The sequence below is a fragment of the Muscardinus avellanarius genome, assembly GCF_963383645.1.
Source record: "Muscardinus avellanarius genome assembly, chromosome: 3".
NCBI lineage: Eukaryota > Metazoa > Chordata > Mammalia > Rodentia > Gliridae > Muscardinus > Muscardinus avellanarius.
In genome coordinates, this window is record NC_137788.1 from 133,615,972 (window position 1) to 133,639,983 (window position 24,012).

General features: G+C 41.8%; 1 protein-coding gene across 1 annotated transcript in view; it reads left to right on the forward strand.

The window, feature by feature from the left end:
* PIAS1 (protein inhibitor of activated STAT 1) overlaps window positions 1–23,264 on the forward strand; it is a gene marked incomplete at both ends in the record, with an annotated part of 80,524 nt that extends 57,260 nt beyond the window's left edge. The window contains 6 exons of the mRNA XM_080691647.1: window positions 7,087–7,247; window positions 10,400–10,530; window positions 11,598–11,778; window positions 16,272–16,414; window positions 17,809–17,846; window positions 22,971–23,264. Of these exons, the coding sequence (XP_080547773.1) occupies window positions 7,087–7,247; window positions 10,400–10,530; window positions 11,598–11,778; window positions 16,272–16,414; window positions 17,809–17,846; window positions 22,971–23,264 (948 nt within the window). The remainder of the gene's footprint in view (window positions 1–7,086; window positions 7,248–10,399; window positions 10,531–11,597; window positions 11,779–16,271; window positions 16,415–17,808; window positions 17,847–22,970) is intronic.
* Between the last annotated feature and the right edge of the window lie 748 nt (window positions 23,265–24,012).

A 24,012-nucleotide genomic window follows, 5' to 3' on the forward strand; every position in this document is an offset into this window, starting at 1 on the left:
TTGTTTCTGTTTTTTATTTTTACAGTACTGGGGATGAAACTCAGGGGCATTCTACTTCCGTCCTATGCACCCGGCCTGATTTTTTATTCTTTATTTGAACAGGCTCTCACTGAGTTGCAGAGGGCCTCCCTAAGCAGCCGAGGCTGTCCGCGGACTGAAATCTTCCTGTTTCAGCCTTCTGAATGCTGTGATTACACGCATGTGCCACATGCTCGGCTTTTATTCTTTATTTGGAAACAAGTTCTCACTGAGTTGCTGAGGTTGACCTTGAACCTGTAATCCTCCTGTCTCAGCCTCCCAAGTACTGGGATAACAAGTGTGTGCCACCATGCCCGGTGAAAAATGTTTTATTAATGTTTTTTACTTCTCGCTAAATTGTTAAATTTACTAACAGTAGGGATGGTGGTTGAAAATGGCTTTAATATGAAAATATGTGAAAAATTAATAGTAAATTCCCTTGACATTTTGATTACCTTTTGTTCTATAATTAAATTAATCATATCTAAATTGGGGAGAAAGTAAGAAGAATGACAGGATACATCTGTTTCCTGATTTGCCTTGCTTGTTCAGGCAGCCTGATAGTGAAAATTTTTTATATTGAAATCCTGCTACCCTATGATGATGATAAAGTTACTATATTCCTAAAGATAAAATTTAAACAAATATTTTTCCTACATTTTAATCTTTATAATTTATAAAGCCTTAAACACAATATGAAAAAGTCATTTATTAGCCAGGCGTGGTGGCGAATGCCTGTAATCCCAGTATTTGGGAGGCTGAGACATGAGGATCACATATACATGGCCAGCCTTAGCTACTTAGTGGGGCACTCTATAACTTAGACCCTGTTTCAAAATAAAGAATAAAAAGTAGGGCTGGGAAGCCAGGCGTGGTGGTGCATGCCACATTTGGAAGGCTAAGACAGGAGGATCACTGTTCACAGACAGCCACAGCTACTTAGCGAGGCCCTTTGCAACTCAGTGAGACCCTGTTTCAAAATAAAGAATAGCGAGAGTGGTGGCGCACTCTTGTAATCCCCGTGCTTGGGAGGCAGAGACAGGAGGATCGCGCTGGTTTCAGGAGGTCGCGTAGGTTCAAAACCAGCCTTACAGTCGGCGTGGTGGCGCACACTTGTAATTCCCGTTTGGGAGGCAGAGACAGGAGGATCGCGCAGGTTGAAGCCAGCTGCGCGCGCTGGCTTAGGCGACCCTGTTTCCAAATAAAAAATAAATGTAAAAATAGGTCTGGGAGTGTAGCCCAGAGGTAGAAGGGCTTTCAGGAACCCCAGTACCACCAAAAACAAAACAAACAAACAAACAAAAAAAACCCAGCCTCACTGGCTTAAGAGACCCTGTTTCCAAATAAAATATATAAAAAAAAATAGGTCTGGGTGTGTAGCTCAGAGGTAGAAGGGCTTCCAGGAACCCCAGTACCACCCCCCCCCCCAAAAAAAAAACCAACCCAGCCTCACTGGCTTAAGAGACCGTTTCCAAATAAAAATATATATTAAAAAATAGGTGTCTGGGAGTGTAGCCCAGAGATAGAAGGGTTTCCAGGAACACCAGTACCACCAAAATAAAAAATAAAAATAAAGCCGGGCGTGGTGGTGCACGCTTGTAATCAACGTGCTTGGGAGGCAGAGACAGGAGGATCTTGCAGGTTCGAAGCCAGCCGCGGGCGCTGGCTTAAGAGACCCTGTTTCCAAATAAAGTATAAAATAGGTCTGGAAGTGTAGCCCGGAGGTAGAAGGGTTCCATCCCCACTACCACCAAAAAAAAAAATAATAATAATAATAATAAAGAAAAAAATTGGGCTGAGGGTGGGAAGTAGAATACCCCTGGGTTCGATCCTCAGTAACACACACACACATGTCATTTGCTCATAAATTGGCTTATAATACTGTATAATTTTTTGACATTTAAAATTTTGATTCATAAACTAGGTAAATAGAAATAGAGAGTAGGAGAGCCGGGCGTGGTGGCACACGCTTGTAATCCCAGCATTTGGGAGGCTGAGACCGGAGGATCGCGATTCGCGGACAGCCTCAGCTACTTAGTGAGGCCCTCTGCAACTCAGTGAGACCCGGTTTCAAAATAAAGAATAAAAAATAGGGCAGGGGGTGTAGCTCGGAGGTCAAATGCCCCTGGGTTCCATCCCCAGACCTGGAAAAAAAAAAAAATAGAGTAGGAAAACGAGGTTTTAAAAATTGTAACATTTAACACATATATAGTATTTTTTATATAAATAAACAATCCAGTATTATTCTTAGAAGTTTTATTTGTGGAACTAGTTTTGAACTTTATAGTTCAGGTACTTTTCCCTATTTACTAGAAAACGCTAGCTATATTTTGTTCCTTATAACTCTTAATTTAGTGGACCAGCTTTTAATTTCTTTACATATCCTTCCTGCTCCCCCTCTTTAGTTCCAACAGTTTTAGCAGTTCGTTTACTTTGGAATCTGCTTTCAAAATTCAGATTATAGAAAAAAAAATTATATATAATCTATAATTATAATACTTTCATGAGTTTCTATTCATCTAAAAGGATAACCATTTTATAGTTGCTCAGAAACAGTAAAACGATATATTTTAGTTATGTTTTTACTCAAATAAAATATAGCTATGACAACTCATCTATATATCAAACTTATAAATAATAAAAAAGATTTGTTCTTTTTAAAATATGTAAATATGCTGTCTCACTGTGCATTTGAATTGTTCTTGTGATGTACAGAGCTCAAAATAAATGAATTTCTGTTGTTTGTGTGCTATTTAGCTAAAGGCAATGAAAATCATTAAAAAGGTTTTTGCTCTTTGAGAATATTTTGGTTCTGATTTACTAGAAATACATCTGGAAGTTTCTTTGAGAAATCATCTTGTGAGATTTCCCCCAGACCTGTAAACCCAAAATATCAATGACATGGAGTTAATGGGTTTGGGGAGGGCGTCTGTGCATTTACTATGAAAGTTGTGGCCGGGCGTGGTGGCGCACGCTTGTAATCCCCGCGCTTGGGAGGCGGAGACAGGAGGATCGCGCAGGTTCGAAGCCAGCCGCGCTGGCGTAAGAGACCCTGTTTCAAAAATATAAAATAGGTCTGGGAGTGTAGCCCGGAGGAAGGAGGGCTTCCAGGAACCCCAGTACCACCAAAAAAAAAAAAAAAAGAAAGTTGTGAAGTTTTTGTTAATATTACACTTCTTTCTTTTTGCAAGAAAAAAGCATGCAGTTTATTGACATTATAGGTCTTTACTTTTAAAGTGGTTAAACATATCCAGGGTGTTTCTTCTATAGCAGCATCAGCTACAGCGCTAATTAATAAAATAGTTGGCACTACTAGAAAACCCACTGGGAATTGTTTTCAAAGTGTTCATTTAAATATAATACAAATATCCATTATGTCTTATAAGAGGAAAATTGGGGGGGATGGTACTGGGATGGAACCCTTCTACCTCCAGGCTACACTCCCAGGCCTATTTTATATATTATTTGGAAACAGCGTCTCTGACTTTGAACCTGCGCGATCCTCCTGCCTCCCAAGCGCAGGGATTACAAGCGTGCGCCACCACGCCCCGCATAAGGGGATTTTTTTGTGTGTGTGTGTGGCACTGGGTTCCTGGAAACCCTTCTACCTCTGGGCTACACTCCCAGACACCTATTTTTTTAATATATTTTTATTTGGAAGCAGGGTCTCTTAAGCCAGTGCGGCTGACTTTGAACCTGCGCTATCCTCCTGTCTCCGCCTCCCAAGCGCAGGGATTACAAGCGCGCGCGCCACCACGCCCGGCTGGGAAATTTTTAATCACAAGATAAAGACATTCAAAGCTTAGGCTCTCTCCAGATAACAGGTTGGAAAAAATAAGTGCCTATTTCTCAAATAAATATTTGAAATTTAGTGGTTTCATATGGGAGGGGGAACACCAGAAAGGTTAAATACCTTTTATAGAGGCATAGTAAATCATTAGTACCAGAATATTTAGGGTAAAATTAACTCCAAATAATAGTTAATTTCTTGGTAGAGCGCACATTTTTCTGAAATTCTTCTAAGCCATGAATTTCTTTCTCATTTAACTTATAACTTTTAAAGCCTTTACAGTTTTGTTTGTTTTTGTTTTGTTTTGTGGCACTAGAGATTGAACCCAGGAGCACTCTGCCTCTAAGCTACACCCCCAGCCCAATTTTTTATTCTTTTTTTTTTTTCCCCCGGTTTGGGGATGAAAGCCAGGGGCATTTGACCTCCGAGCTACACCCCCTGCCCTATTTTTCATTCTTTATTTTGAAACAGGGTCTCACTGAGTTGCAGAGGGCCTCACTAAGTAGCTGAGGCTGTCCGCGAACTGTGATCCTCCAGTCTCAGCCTCCTGAATGCTGGGATTACAAGTGTGCGCCACCACGCCCGGCTCTTATTCTTTATTTTGAAATAGGGTCTCACTAAGTGGCTGAGGCTGACCACAAACCTGCTATCCTCCTCCTGTCTCAGCCTCCCAAATGCTGGAATTACAAGTGTGCACCCCCAACACCTAGCTCCCAGTCCTTTTTTTTTTAGTGGTACTGGGGTTCCTGGAAACCCTTCGACCTCCGGGCTACACTCCCAGACTTGTTTTTTATAATTTTTTATTTGGAAACAGGGTCTCTTAAGCCAGCAATGCTGGCTTCGAACCTGTGCAATCTTCCTGTCTCCGCCTCCCCAGAGCAGGGATTATAAGCGTGCGCCACCACCCTTGGCTTATTCTTTATTTTTTGAAACAGGGTCTCACAAAGTTATGGAGGGCCTCACTAAGTAGTTGAGGCTGGCCTCGAACCCAGATCCTCCTGTCTCAGCCTCCCAAGGATTGGGATTACAAGGGTGCGCCACCACGCCCAGCTGCCTCTAGAGTTTTTAATCTCATAAGTATGTGGAAAATCTTTTCTGGGTGCTTAACAAATAATATGATAATTGAAAGTAGATAACTTATATACTCTCTGCTCCTTGTGGGCTTTGGAGACCCCTCATAGGTACAGGCCTCCTCCAGGGAGGAAAGTCATGGTACAACAGCTCCTTCACAGGTCTCTAAACCACATCTGCACCTTGCCCAGAACTAGCAGCTCAGGGACCAGAAGCAGCCCACCTCCTCAGCTGTGGAATAGACTCGACCTATGGCAACTCAAGCAACATATGTAGGACAAGAAGGGAAATCCCCTAACCTGCTAGAGATGCTAATGGCCAGGAGTGTCTGCTGAACTGCCTGTAATGATGCCCAGGGAGGGGAGATATGCACAGCACACACATCTGCTCCCTCCTCGGAGCTGCCACTTCACCATCCTGCCACACGTGGGGGGTGGGCGATACTGGTTCAGTTTTGCCCTGTGCACTACTCTCAGTAAAAGTGAAGGTAATAATGAATATTGTGTCGTGGGTGCCTTGCAGTATTTAATAACATACATTTTACTGTCTCCTAGTTCCTAGTTAAGTGTTTCATTTTTAAGGATCAGGGACTGCTTTAAGATTTTTAATTTTTATTTTATTTTATTTTATTTTTTAATTTTTGCACGGTAAAAATTAAAAAATACCCAGGGTGGAACCCAGGGGTATTCTACCTCCGAGCTATACCCCAGCCCTATTTTTTATTCTTTATTTTGAAACAGGGTCTCTCTGAGTTGCAAAGGGCCTCATTAAGTAGCTGAGACTGGCTGCAAATCATGATCCTCCTGTCTCAGCCTCCCAAATGCTGGAATTACAAGCGTGCACCACCAGGCCAGGCTTGTTTTAAGAATTGGAGCTAGCTGGGCATGGTGATATGCGCGTGTAATCCCAGTACTTGGGAGGCAGAGAAAGGAGGATTGCAGCTTTGAGGCTAGCCTCAGGAACCTAGTGAGACCCTTTTTCAAACTAAAAAATAAAATCCGGGCATGGTGGCGCACGCTTGTAATCCCAGCATTTGGGAGGCTGAGACCGGAAGATCGCGGTTCGCGGACAGCCTCAGCTACTTAGAGAGGCCCTCCACAACTTTAGTGAGACCTTGTTTCAAAATATAGAATAAAAAATAGGGCATAGGACAGGGGGTATAGCTCAGAGGTTGAATTCCCCTGGGTTCCATCCCCAGACCTGCAAAAATTAAAGAAAGAAAGAAATATGAAATTGGGCTGAGGGTTAAGCTCAGAGATAGACCACCTTTGTGTTCAGTCCCCAATACATTAAAAAAAAAAAAACTGTAGTTTAACCTGCAAATAAGGTTAAAGAAAGTTTCTGCACACAGAAAATGTGTTTAATGTTCCTTACATTGATTTTAAAAAACATATATATCTTAGGCGGGCCTGGTGGCGCACACTTGTAATCCCAGCATTTGAGAGGCTGAGACCAGAGGATTGTGGTTTGCGGACAGCCTCAACTGCTTAGTGAGCCCCTCCACAACTTAGTGAGACTCTGTTTCAAGATAAAGAATAAAAAAGAGGGCAGGGGCTGTAGCTCAGAGGTCAAATGCCTCTAGGTTCCAACTTGCCCAGACCCACAAACTATATCTATCTATCTATCTATCTATCTGGCAGGGGGTATAGCTCAGAGATTGAATTCTCAGATGTTGAATTCCCCTGGGTTCCATCCCTAGGCCTGCAAAAATGAAAGAAAGAAAGAAAGGAAGGAAGGAAGGAAGGAAGGAAGGAAGGAAGGAAGGAAGGAAGAAAGAAAGAAAGAAAGAAAGAAAGAAAGAAAGAAAGAAAGAAAGAAAGAAAAAATTGGGCTGGGGGTTAAGCTCAGAGATAGACCACACACACACACACACACACACACACACACACACACACACACACACACACATATATATGTATATATACACAAATATATATGTATATATATATATGCATATATATATCATAAGTAAGAACAGATACACATTGTGGTTCAGGAATTTTTTTTATTTTTTATTTTGAAACAGGGTCTCGCTGAGTTGTGGAGGGGCTCACTAAGTAGCTGAGGCTGTCCATGAACCACAATCCTCTGGTCTCAGCCTCCCAAATGCTGTGATTACAAGTGTGTGTCACCACACCTGGCTTTAGGAAATTTTTATCAACTTTTGAAAACTAGTTGTCTAATACTCACTTTTCTCTCTTTTAAAGCTTGGTAAAATGAGGCTGACAATTCCATGTCGGGCCCTTACATGTTCTCATCTGCAGTGTTTTGATGCAACTCTTTATATTCAGATGAATGAGAAAAAGCCCACGTGGGTCTGTCCCGTCTGTGATAAGAAAGCTCCCTATGAACACCTCATTATCGATGGGTATGTCTCTTTCAAGGGTTTCCTTGTCTTGAAATGGCTGTTATCTGAGTTTGTTCGCTTTCACCTTTTGGGGTAAAAATTCTACAGGTATTGTTTTCTAAATTACATATTTATAGGATTTTCATGATTCTGTAATTCAGGATTTTCAAACTAAGTGAGATAATTACCTTTTTTCATATTTAACTTGATGTCTCTGTTTTAAAAACACGTATTATTGTCAGTGCCTCCTAATATTTACCATATAAGGCACCAGTGGTTCTATGCAGGTATGCATATATCTTTTCCTAACAAGAATCCATCTGTCTTCAGACATGCAGACCTTATTGGAGAAAGCATGCAAGTTTTGTGAAATTATGGTTTACCGAAACTCATCAAAAATTGTTTGTTTGTTTGTTTGTTTGTTTAAGTAGAAATTGGCCTATTTCTGAAAATTAGATTGAATTTCAGTCATGGTCCATCATACCTATTTTCTTGCTTTAAGAATAGATCTGAAAAAGAATGGAATATATTTATCAATACTGTTATAATTTAGAGGTTGCTGGGCGTGGTGGCGCACGCTTGTAATCCCAGCATTCGGGAGGCTGAGACCGGAGGATCGCGGTTCGTGGACAGCCTCAGCTACTTAGTGAGGCCCTCTGCAACTCAGTGAGACCCAGTTTCAAAATAAAAAATTTAAAAAAGGGCAGGGGGTGTAGCTCAGAGTCAAATGCCCCTGGGTTCCATCTCCAGACCTGCAAAAAAACCAAACAAACAAAAAAAAAAACAATTTAGAGGTTTGTCTTTGTTTTGTTTTTGTATTGGGGAGTGAACCCAGAGGCATTCTACCTCTGAGCTACATACCCAGCCCCTATTTTATTAATTAATTTATTTATTTATTCATTCATTTTGGTGGTACTGGGAAGGGAACCCAGGGGCATTCTGTCTCGAGCTATACTCCTAAACCTGTTTTATTCTTTTATTTGGAAACAAGATTTCACTAAGTTGCAGGTGACCTCACTGAGATGCTGAGGCTGGCTGCAAACTTGCAATTTTTCTGTCTCATCTTCCCAAGTACTGGGATTCCAAGCGTGTTCCACCACACCCAGCTTATTTTTTATTTTTGAAACTGGGTCTTCCTGAGTTACTGAGGGTCTCACTAAACTACTGAAGCTGGCCTTCAACCTGTGAGCCTCCCGTCTCAGCTTTCCAAGTGCTGGAATGACCACACTTAGTTTAACTTGGAGTCTTAAAGATGTCAGTCATGGGAAAAATAAGTATGTAACATAAATGATTTTATGTTTTAATCTTTCAGAAATAACAACAATTACTAGTAAATCTGAATTGAATCGTGTGTGTGTGTGTGTGTGTGTGTGTGTGTGTGTGTGTGTGTGTGTGTGTCTGGAGATTGAACCCAGGGGCATTCTGTCCCCAGCTACACCCAACCTGATTTTTATTTTGAAAACAGAGTCTCACTAGGTTGATGGGAGTTTTACTATTTCCTGAGGCTGTCCTCAAACCTTCAGTTCTCCTGTCTCAGCCTCCCAAGTACTGGGATTACAATCATGATACTTTTCCAACTTTGTGTGTTATATAGCTTTAGGTTTCCCTTTTCTTTCTTGTAAAGGTCATATGCACACATACTCTTTTTTTTTTTTTTTCCCAGTACTGGGGATGGAACCCAGGGACATTTTACCTCCAAGCTACACCCCCAGACTGAATTTTTATTCTTTATTTTGAAACAGGGTCTCACTAAGTTGCAGAGGGCCTCCCTAAGTAGCTGAGGCTGTCTGTGAACAGTGATCCTCCTGTCTCAGCCTCTTGAATGCTGGGATTACAAGCATGCGCTGCCAAGCCCTGCTACACATACTCTTTTAAAAGAAATATTGCAAAACACAAGAAGTAGCTTTTTTGGTGTATAGTTTTATATTTTCCCCATATAATTGTGACTATGCACAGTTAATCATTTTTATTCTTTGGTTTCATTTAATATTATAACCTAAGAGTTTGATCACCATTAATTTTATACATTTCTTATAAGTATCATTTTTAATGTCTAGATGATATTTTATCAAGGAAACAACAGTTATCTATTTTTATATGTATTGCTTCAGTTTATTCAAATAATAAGTGCTTATTGTAGGCAATTTGGAATGTACACAAAAAGTATAAAAAATAAATACACATAGAGTTACTGCCCAGAGATAACCTTTTCTTTGTGTGTACTGGAGATTTAACCCAGGGGCATTCTACCTCTGCACTCTGAGCTACACCCCCAACCCTATTTTTTATTTTTTATTTTGAAACAGACTCTTAAGTTGAAGAGGGCCTCACTTACTGAGGTTCCCACAAACCACAGTCTTCCCATCTCAGCCTCCCAAATACTGGGATTACAAGCATTCACCAGCACCTCCCAACCTTTTTTTTTTTTTTTGGTGGTACTGGGGTTCCTAGAAGCCCTTCTACCTTCGGGCTACACTCCCAGACCTATTTTATTTTTGGAAACAGGGTCTCTTAAGCCAGCACAGCTCTCTTCGAACCCTCGCGATCCTCCCTTCTCCACCTCCCAAGCACGGGGATTACAAGCGTGCGCCACCACGCCCATCTTTTTTTTAAATAGGACCTTACTAAGTTACTGAAACTGAAGGTTTTGCTAAGTTGCTGAGGCTGACTTCAAACCTGTGATACTTCTCTACTGAGATGAAGGGCATGCACCATCATACCCAGCCCCTTTCTCCTATGTTTTTTAAAACCTATAATGATGTCATTTTTCATGGCTAAATGATATTTCTGTACATTCGTATATCACAGTTTAGATAATTATGTTTCTCTTTAGCACCAAGTTTTGAGACATGCTGTAATTTTCCTGTTGTACTTTGTGGTCTGAGTGTTGGAACCGCATTATTTCTAATATGCCTTCATTAAAATGTGATAACCTACCTCGGTGTGGTGGTACACACCTGCAATCCCAGTACTTGGGAGGCTGAGACAAGAGAATCACAGGTTCAAAGCCAGCTTCACCAAATAAGAAATAAAAATTGGGACTGGTGGTATAACTTGGAGGTAGAATACCTCTAGGCTCAATCTCTAGCACCACAAAAATAAATAAATAAATAAATAAATAAATAAATAAATAAATAAATGTGATGACCTAAGGACAAACTTTCTTTTTGTAGCTTGTTTATGGAAATCTTAAAGTATTGTACAGACTGTGATGAAATACAGTTTAAGGAGGATGGCTCTTGGGCACCAATGAGATCGAAAAAGGAAGTCCAGGAAGTGTCTGCCTCTTACAATGGAGTTGACGGTAAGTGGTAGTTTTTGTTTTGTTTTGTAGTAGTGGGGATTGAACCCAGAGGCATTCTACCTCCGAGCCCTGTTTTATTCTTTATTTTGAAACAGGGTCTCATTAAGTTTCAGAGGGCCTCATTAAGTAGCTGAGGCTGGCCACAAACCTGTGATCCTCCAGTCCCAGCCTCCCAAGTACTAGGATTACAAACATGTGCCACCACTCCCAGCTTAGCCATGGTTTTCAATATTAAAATGCATATATTTATTTTTAAAAAACACTGAGCAATTTATAGATAGCTCAGTAATTACTTTTTTTTGTGTGTGTGTGGTACTGGAGATGGAACCCAGGGGTATTCTATCTCCGAGCTATACCCCCAGCCCTATTTTTTATTTTTGAAACAGTGTCTCACTGAGTTGCAAAGGGCCTCACTAAGTAGTGGAGTCTGTCCTCAAATGCCATCCTCCTGTCTCATCCTCCCAATTGCTAGGATTACAAGCGTGTGCCACCACACCTGGCTTATACTAAATTATTGATTAAATGTTTAGAAGTAGTAGAACTCCTTTTAAGTTCACATTTTGGACAGTTTTAAAATGTTTCCAGTATTAGGCTTTAAGTAGTATAATCTGATAAGTCATTTGTAAAGTCATACTTGTGGAATAGTATCTTTTTAAAAATTTTAACAGACTTGATATAGAGTAATAAATGCTCCTTATTTATGTATTTTGTATTTTTTGCTGGAAGTAATCTAGGAGGTCTTTTTTTTAATGTTAACATAATATTTCCTAAGTATGTGAGGTACTATACAGATAAACATAGATAATACATAGACTCCAAGCTCAAACTACTTTTATCCTGATGTGGACATCAGAGTTTTAACTGTCCTAATCTAGAATTATTTTTCAAAAATAATTCTTTAGCAGCCAATAATGAGTAGTAGTTTTAAAGTAGAACAGAACTGCTGTTGGGGTTCCACTCTCTGGCCGGCAGTGTGGAGTTGAAAGCGGTAGGTTACCCCACGAGGACTAAGAGAAGAAAAGAGTCGTCACAGGCTACTTTGCCTCGCGTGTCGTCGTCCCACACAGGGTGCTTGAGCTCTGCCTTGGAGCATCAGGTGGCTTCTCACAACCAGTCCTCCAGTAAAAACAAGAAAGTAGAGGTGATCGACCTGACCATAGACAGTTCTTCTGACGAAGACGAGGACGAGCCTTCTGCCAAGAGGACGTGTCCTTCCCTCTCTCCCACGTCACCACTGAATAATAAAGGGTAAGTGCTGAGGCCCTGCAAAACCATTGCCAAAGGATGGTAAGTGGGGTTTCAAGACCCGCCAAACAAAGTTGTTATGCTTGATTTTAAAATTTAGGTTGAGCCGGGCGTGGTGGCGCACGCTTGTAATCCCTGCGCTTGGGAGGCAGAGACAGGAGGATCGCGCAGGTTCGAAGCCAGCCTCGCGCGCTGGCTGAGGAGACCCTGTTTCCAAATAAAAATATAAAAATAGGTCTGGGAGAGTAGCCCGGAGGTAGAAGGGCTTCCAGGAACCCCAGTACCACCAAAAAAAAATAATAATAATAAAATTTAGGTTGAAATTTTCCAGTTATGTAATATTGTTGAGGGATAGGGTAGTATATTGAAAAGGGTCACATGCATATAGTATTCATCATATCAAAAGATATTCTGTTACATAAACGTGCATCATAATAATCATCAGAGCATATCAAAACACACATTACTCTTCGTGTCTAAGTCAGTAGTAGGGACTGAGAAAATCTGTATTCATAGTAATTTCTCAGGTGATCCTGATACCACACATAGGATTTAGAACATTTGCTGAAAACAGGAAAATGTGTACCATAAAATTAACCACAGTTGAGTGTTTCTCGTGAAAGCTGAGAAAGACCAGATGATTTAAACCTGCCTTGCGATGTGACTGGCAAGGAGAGAAGTCAGAGATGACTTGGGTTTCAGAACGCAGTAGTGTCTGCTTTGCAGACTTGTTCCCCACATTCCCATTAGCACATATCAGTCATAGGTACCTTGCTTATGCTTCAGTTCAGTTCGTGCAACACTGTTACTTACCATGTGGAAAATACCCCGTGCCAGCATGGATGATGAGCAGAAGAGTGAGTCCAGCCCAACCTTAAAGAGCGTCAGGGTTTCCCAGGGCTGGTAAAACAAGTAGCAAACTCTGGCTGTCTTAGACTGTGTCCCATAAACATGCCAGTGATTCTCAGCAGAAAGAGTTCATGTTTGGCTGAGGCGTGATTTTAGAACAGTCACAGGCTAGAAAAAAATGCGCCCCTGCTTAGGTGTATATCAAGAGAGTCATGTGGCCTTTTATAACTGAATAAGAGCTCTTCAAAAAGAATCCCCAAGAAGTAGTAGCACCTAGAGAAGGAATACAAGAGAGATAAAGAACGGCCATAAATGGCGCTGTTGGTTTCCAAGGTTCAAGGGGGAAAGCAGGCACAGACCCAGAGCAGGCATTTCAGTGCATGGTCACATTATTTTCACGGTCAATATTTTATGATGACAGTGAAAGATTTTAATCAAATACATATGCAGTTTGGTATTTTCATTCTAGAGTAGCTTATCTCAGCATGCAGACAGATACGAAGACTTGAAAAGCAGTGTCTTTATTCAACTCTGAAGGAAAAAATAATCAGGCTGCATGAAGCTGTCTAATTAGAACATGCACATATATACAGCCCTTACATTGTATTAAGCATTCTGTGGAATGTGGACATAATTTAATGTGTACAAGAGGGTGTGTTCGTTTATATACAAGTGCTATGATATCTTTTATAAGGGATGTAAGCATCCTTGGGTTTTGGTAGCTTCAGGAGGGTCCTAGAACCAGTCCCCTGCAGATACTGAGGGACAAATGTATCATTATATGTTTTCCTTAGTGTCATATCATTAAAATATTTAATAGAAATGACTGTAGTAGTACATACCTATAATCCCAGTTCTTGGAAGGCTGAGACAGGAGGATTGCAGATTTGAGGCCAGGCTCAGCTATGTAGTGAGTCTCTCAGCAACTTAGATGTCTCAAAAGAAAAATTAAAATAGGACTGGGGGTCCTATTTTCTGTCAATTTCCAAGAGATTATAAGATTATAAGAGAGAAGAAAGTAGCTGAAGCATTAGTCTTTGAAAACGTCTGGGTATACCAAATACCATGGGGAGATTTCCATATAAACTCAGTTGTTGAAGAGAACATGATTTACACTTTAGTGGCGCTTCCTCTTTCTAATTCCTGAATGGCTGTTTTTCTTTTAATTTATGATAATGCTTTAAAATATACTTCCAACTTTACACTGCACAGAAACAAACAATACGCTGTGTTTATGTTTCTATTTGACTGGTCATTACTGTAAGATGGCTGTCAGTACTGACACCACAGTAGGACTCTCCTGCTAAAGACGTTGAAAACTTTTCTTGTTTTTATCTGAAGGGGGGGAGAAGAGGAAAGAGGGAAGGGAGGGAAGGAGGGAGAGGAGGAGAGAGAGAAAGAGAGGAGAGGAAGAAGCTCAGAGGTAGAATACCCCCTGGGTTTCATCGTCAGTGCCACACACAAATAATCATCATCCTAATAAAACAGTGTATAAATATTTTTTATTTATTTTGACTTTGGTGGATTAAACCTAGGCGTTCTGCCTCTGAGCTACAATCCCAGTCCTTTTTATTTTTTGTTCTGAAACAGGGTCTCACTAGGTTACTTAAGATCTTACTACATTGCTGAGGTTGTCCTTGAACCTGCGATCCTGTTTCGGCCTCCCAAGTACTGGGATTACAGGCAGGCCCCACAGCACAGCATGTGTTTGGCCTAATTGCATTATTTTCTATGTTCTACTCATTAGACTATTAGTAGCAGTCATATGTATAGACATAAACTATACAATAGTTTTATTATGTATCTATGTATTTTTTACTTTAAAACTTTTGAGTGTTTAGAAACCTAACACTTTTTCTTTGAATATTTGCTTTGCTTATTTCCCAAAAAATAACTGTTTTTTGTTTGGAAAATTACATTAGATGCATTAACTACTTCCCGAGTTTCCCAGAGACTAATTGAACCCAGATACAGTATGGCAAATGCCAGAGCCTCCCTTCCTCTCCTCTCTTCCTCTCTCTCCTCCTCTCCCTCCTTCCCTCCCTTCCCTCTTTCCTCTTTTCCCCCCACCCCTCCTCCCTTCTCCCCCCCTTCAGATAAAAACAAGAAAAGTTTTCAATGTCTTTAGCAGGAGAGTACTACTGTGGTGTCAGTACTGACAGCCATCTTACAGTAATGACCAGTCAAATAGAAACATAAACACAGCGTATTGTTTGTTTCTGTGCAGTGTAAAGTTGGAAGTATATTTTAAAGCATTATCATAAAATTAAAAGAAAAGCAGCCATTCAGGAATTAGAAAGAGGCAAGCGCCACTAAAATGTAAATCATGTTCTCTTCAACAACTGAGTTTATATGAAAATTTCCCCATGGTATTTGGTATACCCAGACGTTTTCAAAGACTAATGTTTCAGCTACTTTCTTCTCTCTTATAATCTTATAATCTCTTGGAAATTGACAGAGGACATAGCTAATAGAACATAGTACTTTTTTTGTGTGTGGTGCTGGGGACTGAACCCAGGGGCCATTCCACCTCTGAGCTATTTTTTTTTTTTAAACAGGATCTCACTAAGTTGCAGAAGGCCTCACTAAGTAGCTGAGGCTGGCCTCCACCCTGCACTCCTCCTGTCTCAGCCTCCGAAGTACTAGGATTCCAAGCGTGTGCCACACGCCTGGCCATAGTTCTTTTATAGATGTGAGACATTTGAGTTCCCACTAGATGGAACACTTTTATGAGGCAGAACAGAGTGTTTTATGCTTCATCCCATTCAGAAAATTGTAGTAGGTGATTGTAAGTAACACATTTTTCCTGGAAATCTTTTGAAATATCCCCTACCACTGAAACTTTGCATCCTCTCATCCAGGTACTTCCCATGACATAGCAAAAGCAAAAGTTAGTCACTTTATTTCCTCATTTCTAATTATTTTCTATAATTTATATGCTTACTAGGTTCATACACAGTTGGTGTAACATATAACCCTTATGTTTTTACCTAGGAGTGTCATAATTCTTTCATATTCTGTTTAAAAATCAGTTAACTTCTTCCTTTTATTTTCCCTCTTTACTTCTCTTAATTTTTGGTAAAGAAAAAAATTTCAAGACTTAATATCCCACTTATTTGAATATTTCATTTTTTTCTAGAGTCCCTCTTTTTCTGTTTCTAATTACACTATCTTCCTTTTGAAAAAAACTCTCTCCTGCCCTTTTTTTTTTTTTTTTTTTTTTTTTTTTGGCGGGGGGGTGGTGGTACTGGGGATGGGACCCAGGGGCCTTCTACGTTCAGGCTACACTCCCAGATCTATTTTATATTTTATTTGGAAACCGGGTCTCTTAAACCAGCTGAGGCTGGCTTCGAACCTGCACGATCCTCCTGTCTCAGCCTCCCAAGCGTGGGGATTACAAGCGTGCGCCACCACGCCCGGCTCTGTTGCCTATTTACTTTGGAGCAATTCTCTACTCTGTTTCACTGCCTTCATTGGATTTAGCAGGTCTTTCATGCAACAGAATGCTGATGATTGCTGTATTGCTTTGCTTATTTTTCCTTTCCCGTTTAAAAGCTAGGGCTTATTGTGAGCTGCAGCTCCTTTATTTGTTAAACTTAAAAGTTAAACTGGCTCATGAAAATTAAGTCAACATTTCCTTTTTACAGCATTTTAAGTCTTCCACATCAAGCATCTCCAGTGTCCCGTACCCCAAGCCTTCCTGCTGTAGACACAAGCTACATTAACACCTCCCTCATCCAAGACTACAGGCATCCTTTCCACATGACACACATGCCTTATGACCTACAAGGTGAGTCACTGGTTCTGTATTGTCATAGTGTTACGAATGTCTTTGATCTGTGTAGCCCTCTTGTGGGTGAGGGTAAGGAAGAGTTGGGAGATTGTGAGAATAGGGAATTGAGAGAAAGAATATACTGTTGTCATAAAAACAGACCCAGTTCCTTGACTGTGGCTTCATCACTAGCCAGTGTTGGCCAGGCATGATGGCACATGCCTGTGATCCCAGAAGTTTGAGGCCAGCCTCAGCAACTTAGTGAGGTTCTCAGCAACTTACTGAGACTCTGTTTCCAAATAAAAATAAAATGGACCTCAGGATTTAGCTCAGAGATAGAATGCTGCTGGATTCAACCCTGAGCACTGAGAAAAAGAAGAAGAAGAAGAAAAAGCCAGTGTTCTACTAGTGGTAAAACTAATGCAATGATCTTTAGATTTTATTAACTTCAAAGTATTTCATAGTTTTGTGTGTGTGTGTCTGTGGGTGGGTCTGAGGATGGAACCCAGGGGCATTCAACCTCCAAGCTACACCCTCTGCCCTATTTTTTATTCTTTATTTTGAAACAGGGTTTCACTGAGTTGCGGAGGGCCTCACTCAGTAGCTGAGGCTGTCCGCGAACCGCGATCCTCAGGTCTCAGCCTCCCGAATGCTGGGATTACAAGCGTGCGCCACCATGCCCGGCTCATAGTTGTTTTTGATGACTTCCAGTAATTGAGACGTTTGAAGGCTTTAATTTTGGTTCTGCTGAACCTTTTTTTTTAGTCATTTACAAGCCAGGTGTGGTGGCATATACCTCTAAACTTGGGAGGTTGAGACAGGAGGATCACAGGACTAAGGAGAGCCTCAGAAAGTAGTGAGGCTCTCATCAACCTATTGATGCCATTTCAAAATAAAAATAAAATATCTTAAAAATAAAATAGTTTAGAGGTAGAATGTCCTCAGATTCAGTCCCCAGCACACCACACACACACACACACACACACACACACACACACACACACACACAATAAGAAGGGCTGGAGGTGTGGCTCCTTAGTAGAGTATCTGTAGGTTCAACCCCAGGACTCCCTTCTGTCTCACACACATACACACGTGTGTGCAAAAGAGGAGCCAGAGAGTGAGCCAGGGATTGACGCTCAGGACAGTGGTGGCCCATGGCCTTCGGTGGAGTCACAGGGGAGGAAATCCTTGCTGAGACTCAGAGATAGAGATACCGCAGATCTCTACCTACCTTCATAGAGAGATAGGAGAGAGAGGCGACACTCAGCTTAGCTCTTCATGTTTAAATAACATTCCAAATGTAATAGGATCTAAGAACTATGTTTTGTTTTTGTAGTATTGGGAAATTTGGAAAGGTGTTTTTTTCTTTTTGGTATTTTCCCAAACTAAAATAATTTTTTCTCCCACAGGATTAGATTTCTTCCCCTTCTTATCAGGAGACAATCAGGTATGTTATGTGAAAAAATATACTGTTATTTAATTGTATATTTAAGAATATAAAATATATCCAGGAAAAAGAATAAATGTCTTGAAACTCCAGAGTGAGCATACCTGTTGTTGCTATGGCTTTAAGAATTTTAATTAAAAGCCTTAGTTTTAGCAGTGTCTGAGCATGTGGTAAGAATAACGTCTGCTTGTTGGTTTCCAGTATTGTTTTAACAACAGAGAGCAGATTGACTGATAGGTTTCTTGCCCAAATACAGTCGTGCACCACATACTGGTGCTTCATGTGAGGACAAACCGCAGACACGACAGCGGTCTCATAAGATTACAATGAAGCTGAAAGATTTCTGCCACTTAATGACTTTATAGTCAGTGTCACATCATAACTACCACATTCCACGTGCTTGTGGTGATAATGGCGTAAACAAGTGTTAGTGTACCAGGGCAACAGATTGGTATAAAAGCATAGCACATATAATTCTGTAAGGCACATAATACCTGATAATGATAATAAATGACTGCACTAAATTCTACTGTAAAATAGCTTGCTGTGAGCCTGGCATGGTGGTGCACACTTGTAATCCCAGCATTTGGGAGGCTGAGACAGGAGGATCACAAGTTCTAGGCCTCAGCTACTTAGTGAGACTCCTTACAACTCAATGAGACCCTGTTTCAAAATAAACAATAAAACACAGGGCTAGGGGTGTAGCTAGGAGGTAGAATGCCCCTGGGTTCCATCCCCGGTACCCCACACACAAAAGTCTGAGGTGTTGTGTTGGTAGCATCTTGTTTACTGCATCTCTTGATTGTATCACTTTGTGCTTGATTAATTTCCTGATACTTTAATCATCATGACCCCTAGCCACACAGTACTACTTCTAGTCACATCAGGGACTGACCTAGAGGTGAAAGGAGAAGTGGTTGAGATGGCTGGGTGGGGTGTAGTTGAGTGCTAGAGCAGTTGCCTAGCATACACAGGCCCTGGGTTCAGTCTCCAGCACTGCAGCAGCAGCCAAAAAAGTAATGATGATGGCAGACATCAGAGATGGTGTTGCCGGCCAGCCAGGTGCACCCTTGGCACCATATCTGTGGGCTTGAAGAACAGGAACAGACAGACACAAGCTGGGAAACGGACCTGTTTATCAGGGACAGCAAGATTAACGGAAATGTGAGAAGGGCCAGTACCAGACATGTAGAAGCATCTAAGGACACTGACTGAGGACCAGACACCGACAAGCTCCCTCTCAGCACCGCAGCGATCGCTGCCAAAGTCAAAGCGCGTTTGCAAAGTAGAAAGGGAAGGCTGGCCCCAGTCGCCACATTGAGTTCACTGCCAGCCCAGCTCTGGGTGGTTTAAAGGCTTCGAGGATCACTGTTGATTACATCCTGTGAACGTGAGTAGTGTCTGAGTGCTGATGTGGAGCGGCCGAAGAACTTTGGAAGCTCTGGGTAAGCTAATTGTGGAAGGAAATTACTTGCCAGAGCAAATCTTTAGTGTGGATGAAGGCACCCTATCATGGAAGCGGGTGCCTGAGAGGACTTTCATCCGTAAGGAGGCTGAGTCACTGCAAGATGTGGTGGCATACCCTTGTAATCCAGTACTTTGGGAGACTGAGGCAGAAGGATCACAGGTTTAAGACTGGCCTCAGCAACTTAATGTAACCCTATTTCAAAATACAAAAATAAGCTGGGTATGGTGGTGCTCACTTGTAATCGCTGTACTTGGGAGGCTGAGACAGGAGGATCACAGGTTCAGAGACAGCCTCAACAAGTAGTGAGATTCTCATCAACCTAGTAAGACTTTGTTTCTAAATAAGAAAATCAGGCTGGAGGTGTTGCTCAAAGGTAGAATGCCTCTGGGTTCCACCCTAGTACCACAAAAAATAAATAAAAAGTAAAATAGGATCCAGGCATAATGGCATATGTGTGTAATTCCAGTACTGTTGGGAGGCTGAGGCAGGAGGATCGCGGGTTCATAGCCAGCTTCAGCAATTTAAAGTGAGGCCTTCCAATACTTAGGGAGATCCTGTCTCATTTATTTTTTAAGGGGGGGTATTGGGGATGGAACCCAGGGGCATTCTCCCTCCGAGTGACACCCCAGCCCTATATTTATTTATTTATTTATTTATTTATTTATTTATTTATTTATTTATTTGTACTGGGAATGGAACCCAAGGGCATTATGCCTTCAAGCTACACCCCCAAGCCTATTTTTTAGTCTTTTTTAATTTTTGCAACAGGGTCTCACTGAGTTGCATAGGGTCTCACTAAGTAGCTGAAGCTGTCCACACCACAATCTTCCTGTCTCAGCCTCCCAAATGCTGGGATTACAAGCGTGTGCCACCACGCCCAGCTCAAGATCCTGTTTTGAAATAAAAGATAAAATAGGGCTGGAGGTGTAGCTCAGAGGTACAATGTCCCTGAGCTCAATCTCCAGTACCACAAAAAAATAAAATAAAATAGGGCTGAGATGTAGTTCAGAAGCAGAACTCCTCTAGGGCTGGGATGTAGTTCAGATCAGTACCACCAAAGTGTTTCTGCCTCTGAACATCGCCTCTTTAATCCAACCAGTGGGTCAAGGAGTCGCGGCAGTTTTTATGGCCTGCTGCCTGAGGAGGGCCTTTGCCCAGGCTCGTGCTTGAGGAGGATACTGAGAAGATGCCGATGCCATTCTGAAAGAGTTATATTAGTAAGTCAAGAACCTTGCTGCAGATTGGGCTAGATTCACCAGAGAGAGAGGATGAATGGCATCTAGAAAAAGCAGTTCGTTGATGACCGCAAAGGGCTTGCTGCCAAGGATGAGGAAGTTAGAAAAACTCCCACGAGGCTGCAATGGGGCGGCAGCTCTAACCTGGGCGTCGGTGAGGTGAGCCCTGAGGAGCCGGCTAGTCAGCGGTGGACCCTGAGGAGCCGGCTAGTCAGCGGTGGACACTGAGGAGCCGGCTAATCCGGAGCTGGAACAGGAAGCATGGTTGAGGAGAGGCGAGACAAAAGGAGACTGGAAAAGGCAGAGTCCCAAGAAGATTCTCAGCAAAGAGTGTGGAAGCTTTTGCAGACCTCAGCAAAATTATTACAAAGTTTGAAGACATGAGCTGGATCTGGTGGCGTGTACACACCTGTAATCCCAGTACTTGGGAGGCTGAGACAGGAGGATCACAAGTTCAAGGCCAGCCTCGGCTACTTAGTGAAGCCCTCCACAACTTAGTGAGACCCTGTTTCAAAATAAAGAATTAAAAATAGGGCTGGGGGTGTAGCATGGAGGTAGAATGTGCCTAGGTTTAATCCCTAGTACTGTAAAACAAAAGCTTGAAAACATGAGCTAGATGAGGTGGCCTGTGCCTGTAATCCCAGCTACTCGGGAAGGTTGAGGCAGGAGGATTGCAAGTTCAAACCAGCCTCGCCTACTCAGCAAGACCCTGTCTTTAAAAACAAAAAGAGGCTGGAGGGCTGGGGTGTAGCTCAGTAATAGAGTGCCCCTGGGTCATTCTCCAGTACCTTTCAAAAAGGGGGGTGGATTTGAAAACATGAAGGTCACACTAGAAGGTCTTCATGATTAGAGAGGAGTATTCCATGGACATATTTCTCAAGAGTGAAACCTCAGCCAGGCATGGCGGCGCACACTTGTAATCCCAGCATTTGGGAGGCTGAGACAAGAGGATCCAGGGTCCGGGCCAGCCTTAGCTACTTAGTGAGGCCCTTTGCAACTTAATGAGACCATGTTTCAAAATAAAGAATAAAAAAAATAGGGCTGGGGGTGTGGCTCAGAGTTAGAATCCCCCTGAGTTCCAGCCCCAGTACCACACACAAAAAAAGATAATATAAAAAGTATAGTACACTGAAGTAAATTTATTATTGAAGAAAGAAGAGGGCTGTGTGTGTGTGTGTGTGTGTGTGTGTGTGTGTTACTGAGGATGGAACCTAGGTGCATTCTACCTCTGAGCTACACCCACAGCCCTATTTTTTATTCTTCATTTTGAAACCCAGTCTCACTTACTTGCAAAGGGCCTCACTAAGTAGCTGAGGCTGTCCACGAACCACGATTCTCTTGCCTCAGCCTCCCAAATGCTGGGATTACAAGTGCATGCTGCCATACCCAGCTAAAAGAGGGCTTTTTTAAAAATTATTTTTATTATTATTATTATTATTTTTTTTTTTTTTTTTTTTTTGCGGGTCTGGGGATGGAACCCAGGGGCATTCTATCTCTGAGGTTCCTGGAAGCCCTTCTACCTCTGGGCTACACTCCCAGACCTATTTTTTATAGTTTTTTATTTGGAAACAGGATCTCTTAAGCCAGCGAGGCTGGCTCTGAACCAGTGCGATCCTCCTGTCTCCGCCTCCCAAGCGCGGGGATTACAAGCGTGCGCCACCACGCCCGGCTTTATTCTTTATTTTGAAACAGGGTCTCGCTAAGTTGCAAAGGGCCTCACCAAGTAGCTGAGGCTGTTCGCAAACCATGATCCTCCAGTCTCAGCCTCCCAAATGCTGGGATTACCACCATGCCTGGCTAGAAGAGGGCTTTTTTAAAAAGACAAGTGTAGTGCAGCCCACGCCGTGTTAATAAAGGCTTTTTTTTTTTTTATCTTACACTGTATTCTTACTGTGCCTTTTCTATGTTTCAATTATGTTTAGAGACATAGTTTACCACTGTGTTACAGTTGCCTGTAATAGTCAGAACCAGTAATGTGTATACAGGTTCATAGCCTGCAAGTGGTGGACTTCAGCATGTAGGTTTGTGAACAGCAAGTACTGAGTAATGTCCACACAGTGGTGGAATTGCCTGGCCTCAGTTCTCATATGGACCTGCCTTACGTGAGCGTGTACCTCAAGTACAGGCGGTGGGCTGGTCTCTTTCTTGTTGCTTCTAAGCATGTTGAAAATAGAATCTTGAGAATTGCTTTCAACACAGATTAAAGCAAAAAAGTTAAATTTTTTCCAGTTTGAGATACAAAAAATGCCTCTCAAGATCAATAATTCAGTCATTACATGAATCATTTGACTTTGTAAAATGTCCTGTTAAGCATTACAGAAACAGCAGATAACTCCAGATGTATTAAATGTAGGACATTGTTTTTCTGAGAAGGAAGCATTGATTTATAAGCGTGGAACGTGTTTGTCTTGTCTCCTCCAGCATTACAACACCTCCCTGCTGGCCGCCGCCGCAGCGGCAGTTTCAGATGATCAAGACCTCCTCCACTCGTCGCGATTTTTCCCGTATACCTCCTCACAGATGTTCCTCGATCAGTTAAGCGCAGGAGGCAGCACTTCTCTGCCAACCACCAATGGAAGCAGCAGTGGCAGCAACAGCAGCCTCGTATCTTCCAACAGCCTGAGGGAGAGCCATAGCCACACCGTGGCGAACAGGAGCGGCGCAGACACGGCGTCCATCTTCAGCATCATACCAGACATCATCTCCTTGGACTGAGCCCCGCCCCGCTGCTCCCCACCCAGATTAAACGAACTTGGCAGAAAGAAGAGAACTTTGTGCTCTGTTTTTCCTTATTCTGTTTAGAAAAGTACACAAGCGTGGTTTTTTTTCCTTTTTTTAGGGAAAAAATTAAAAGAAATGTACAGAGAACAAAACTATATTTTCAGTTTTACTTTTGTATATAAATCTAAGACTGCCTGATAAAACACTTGTTTAAAAAAAAAAACGAAAGAAAAGAAAAAAGCACCCACAAACCACCTTCAGTTCATTTTTTTTTTTCTGGATTCTGAAGATTTTTCCTCATTTGTCCTATGGTTTGGGTTTTACTTTACTTCAGTGGCATTATTTTATTTGCAATAACAGAAAAAGAATTGCATGTGTGAAGTTTTAAATTGTGGGCTTTGTTGTGGGGAGGGGGTTGGGATAGTTTGATTTCCATTTTTTAAAAATGACAGACTTGGATTCTGTTTATGTGTGCATATTTTATCTAGCCTTAAGTTATAAATCTCATCTGTCCCACTGCATTCCCTGTGTGTTTTCAGGACATAGTTCATGGATGTGCGTGTTGTGTGTGTGTGTGTTCTGTGTGTGCGTGTTGTGTGTGTGTTCTGTGTGTGCGTGTTGTGTGTGTGTGTGTGTGTGTGTGTGTGTGTGTTCCTTTCTGTCATCACTGCTTCCTCCTCCCAAGTTTGCATTTAGTTCGTGTATCAGTTGCCTGCGTCTTGAAAGTGCTTTGAAGGTCTTG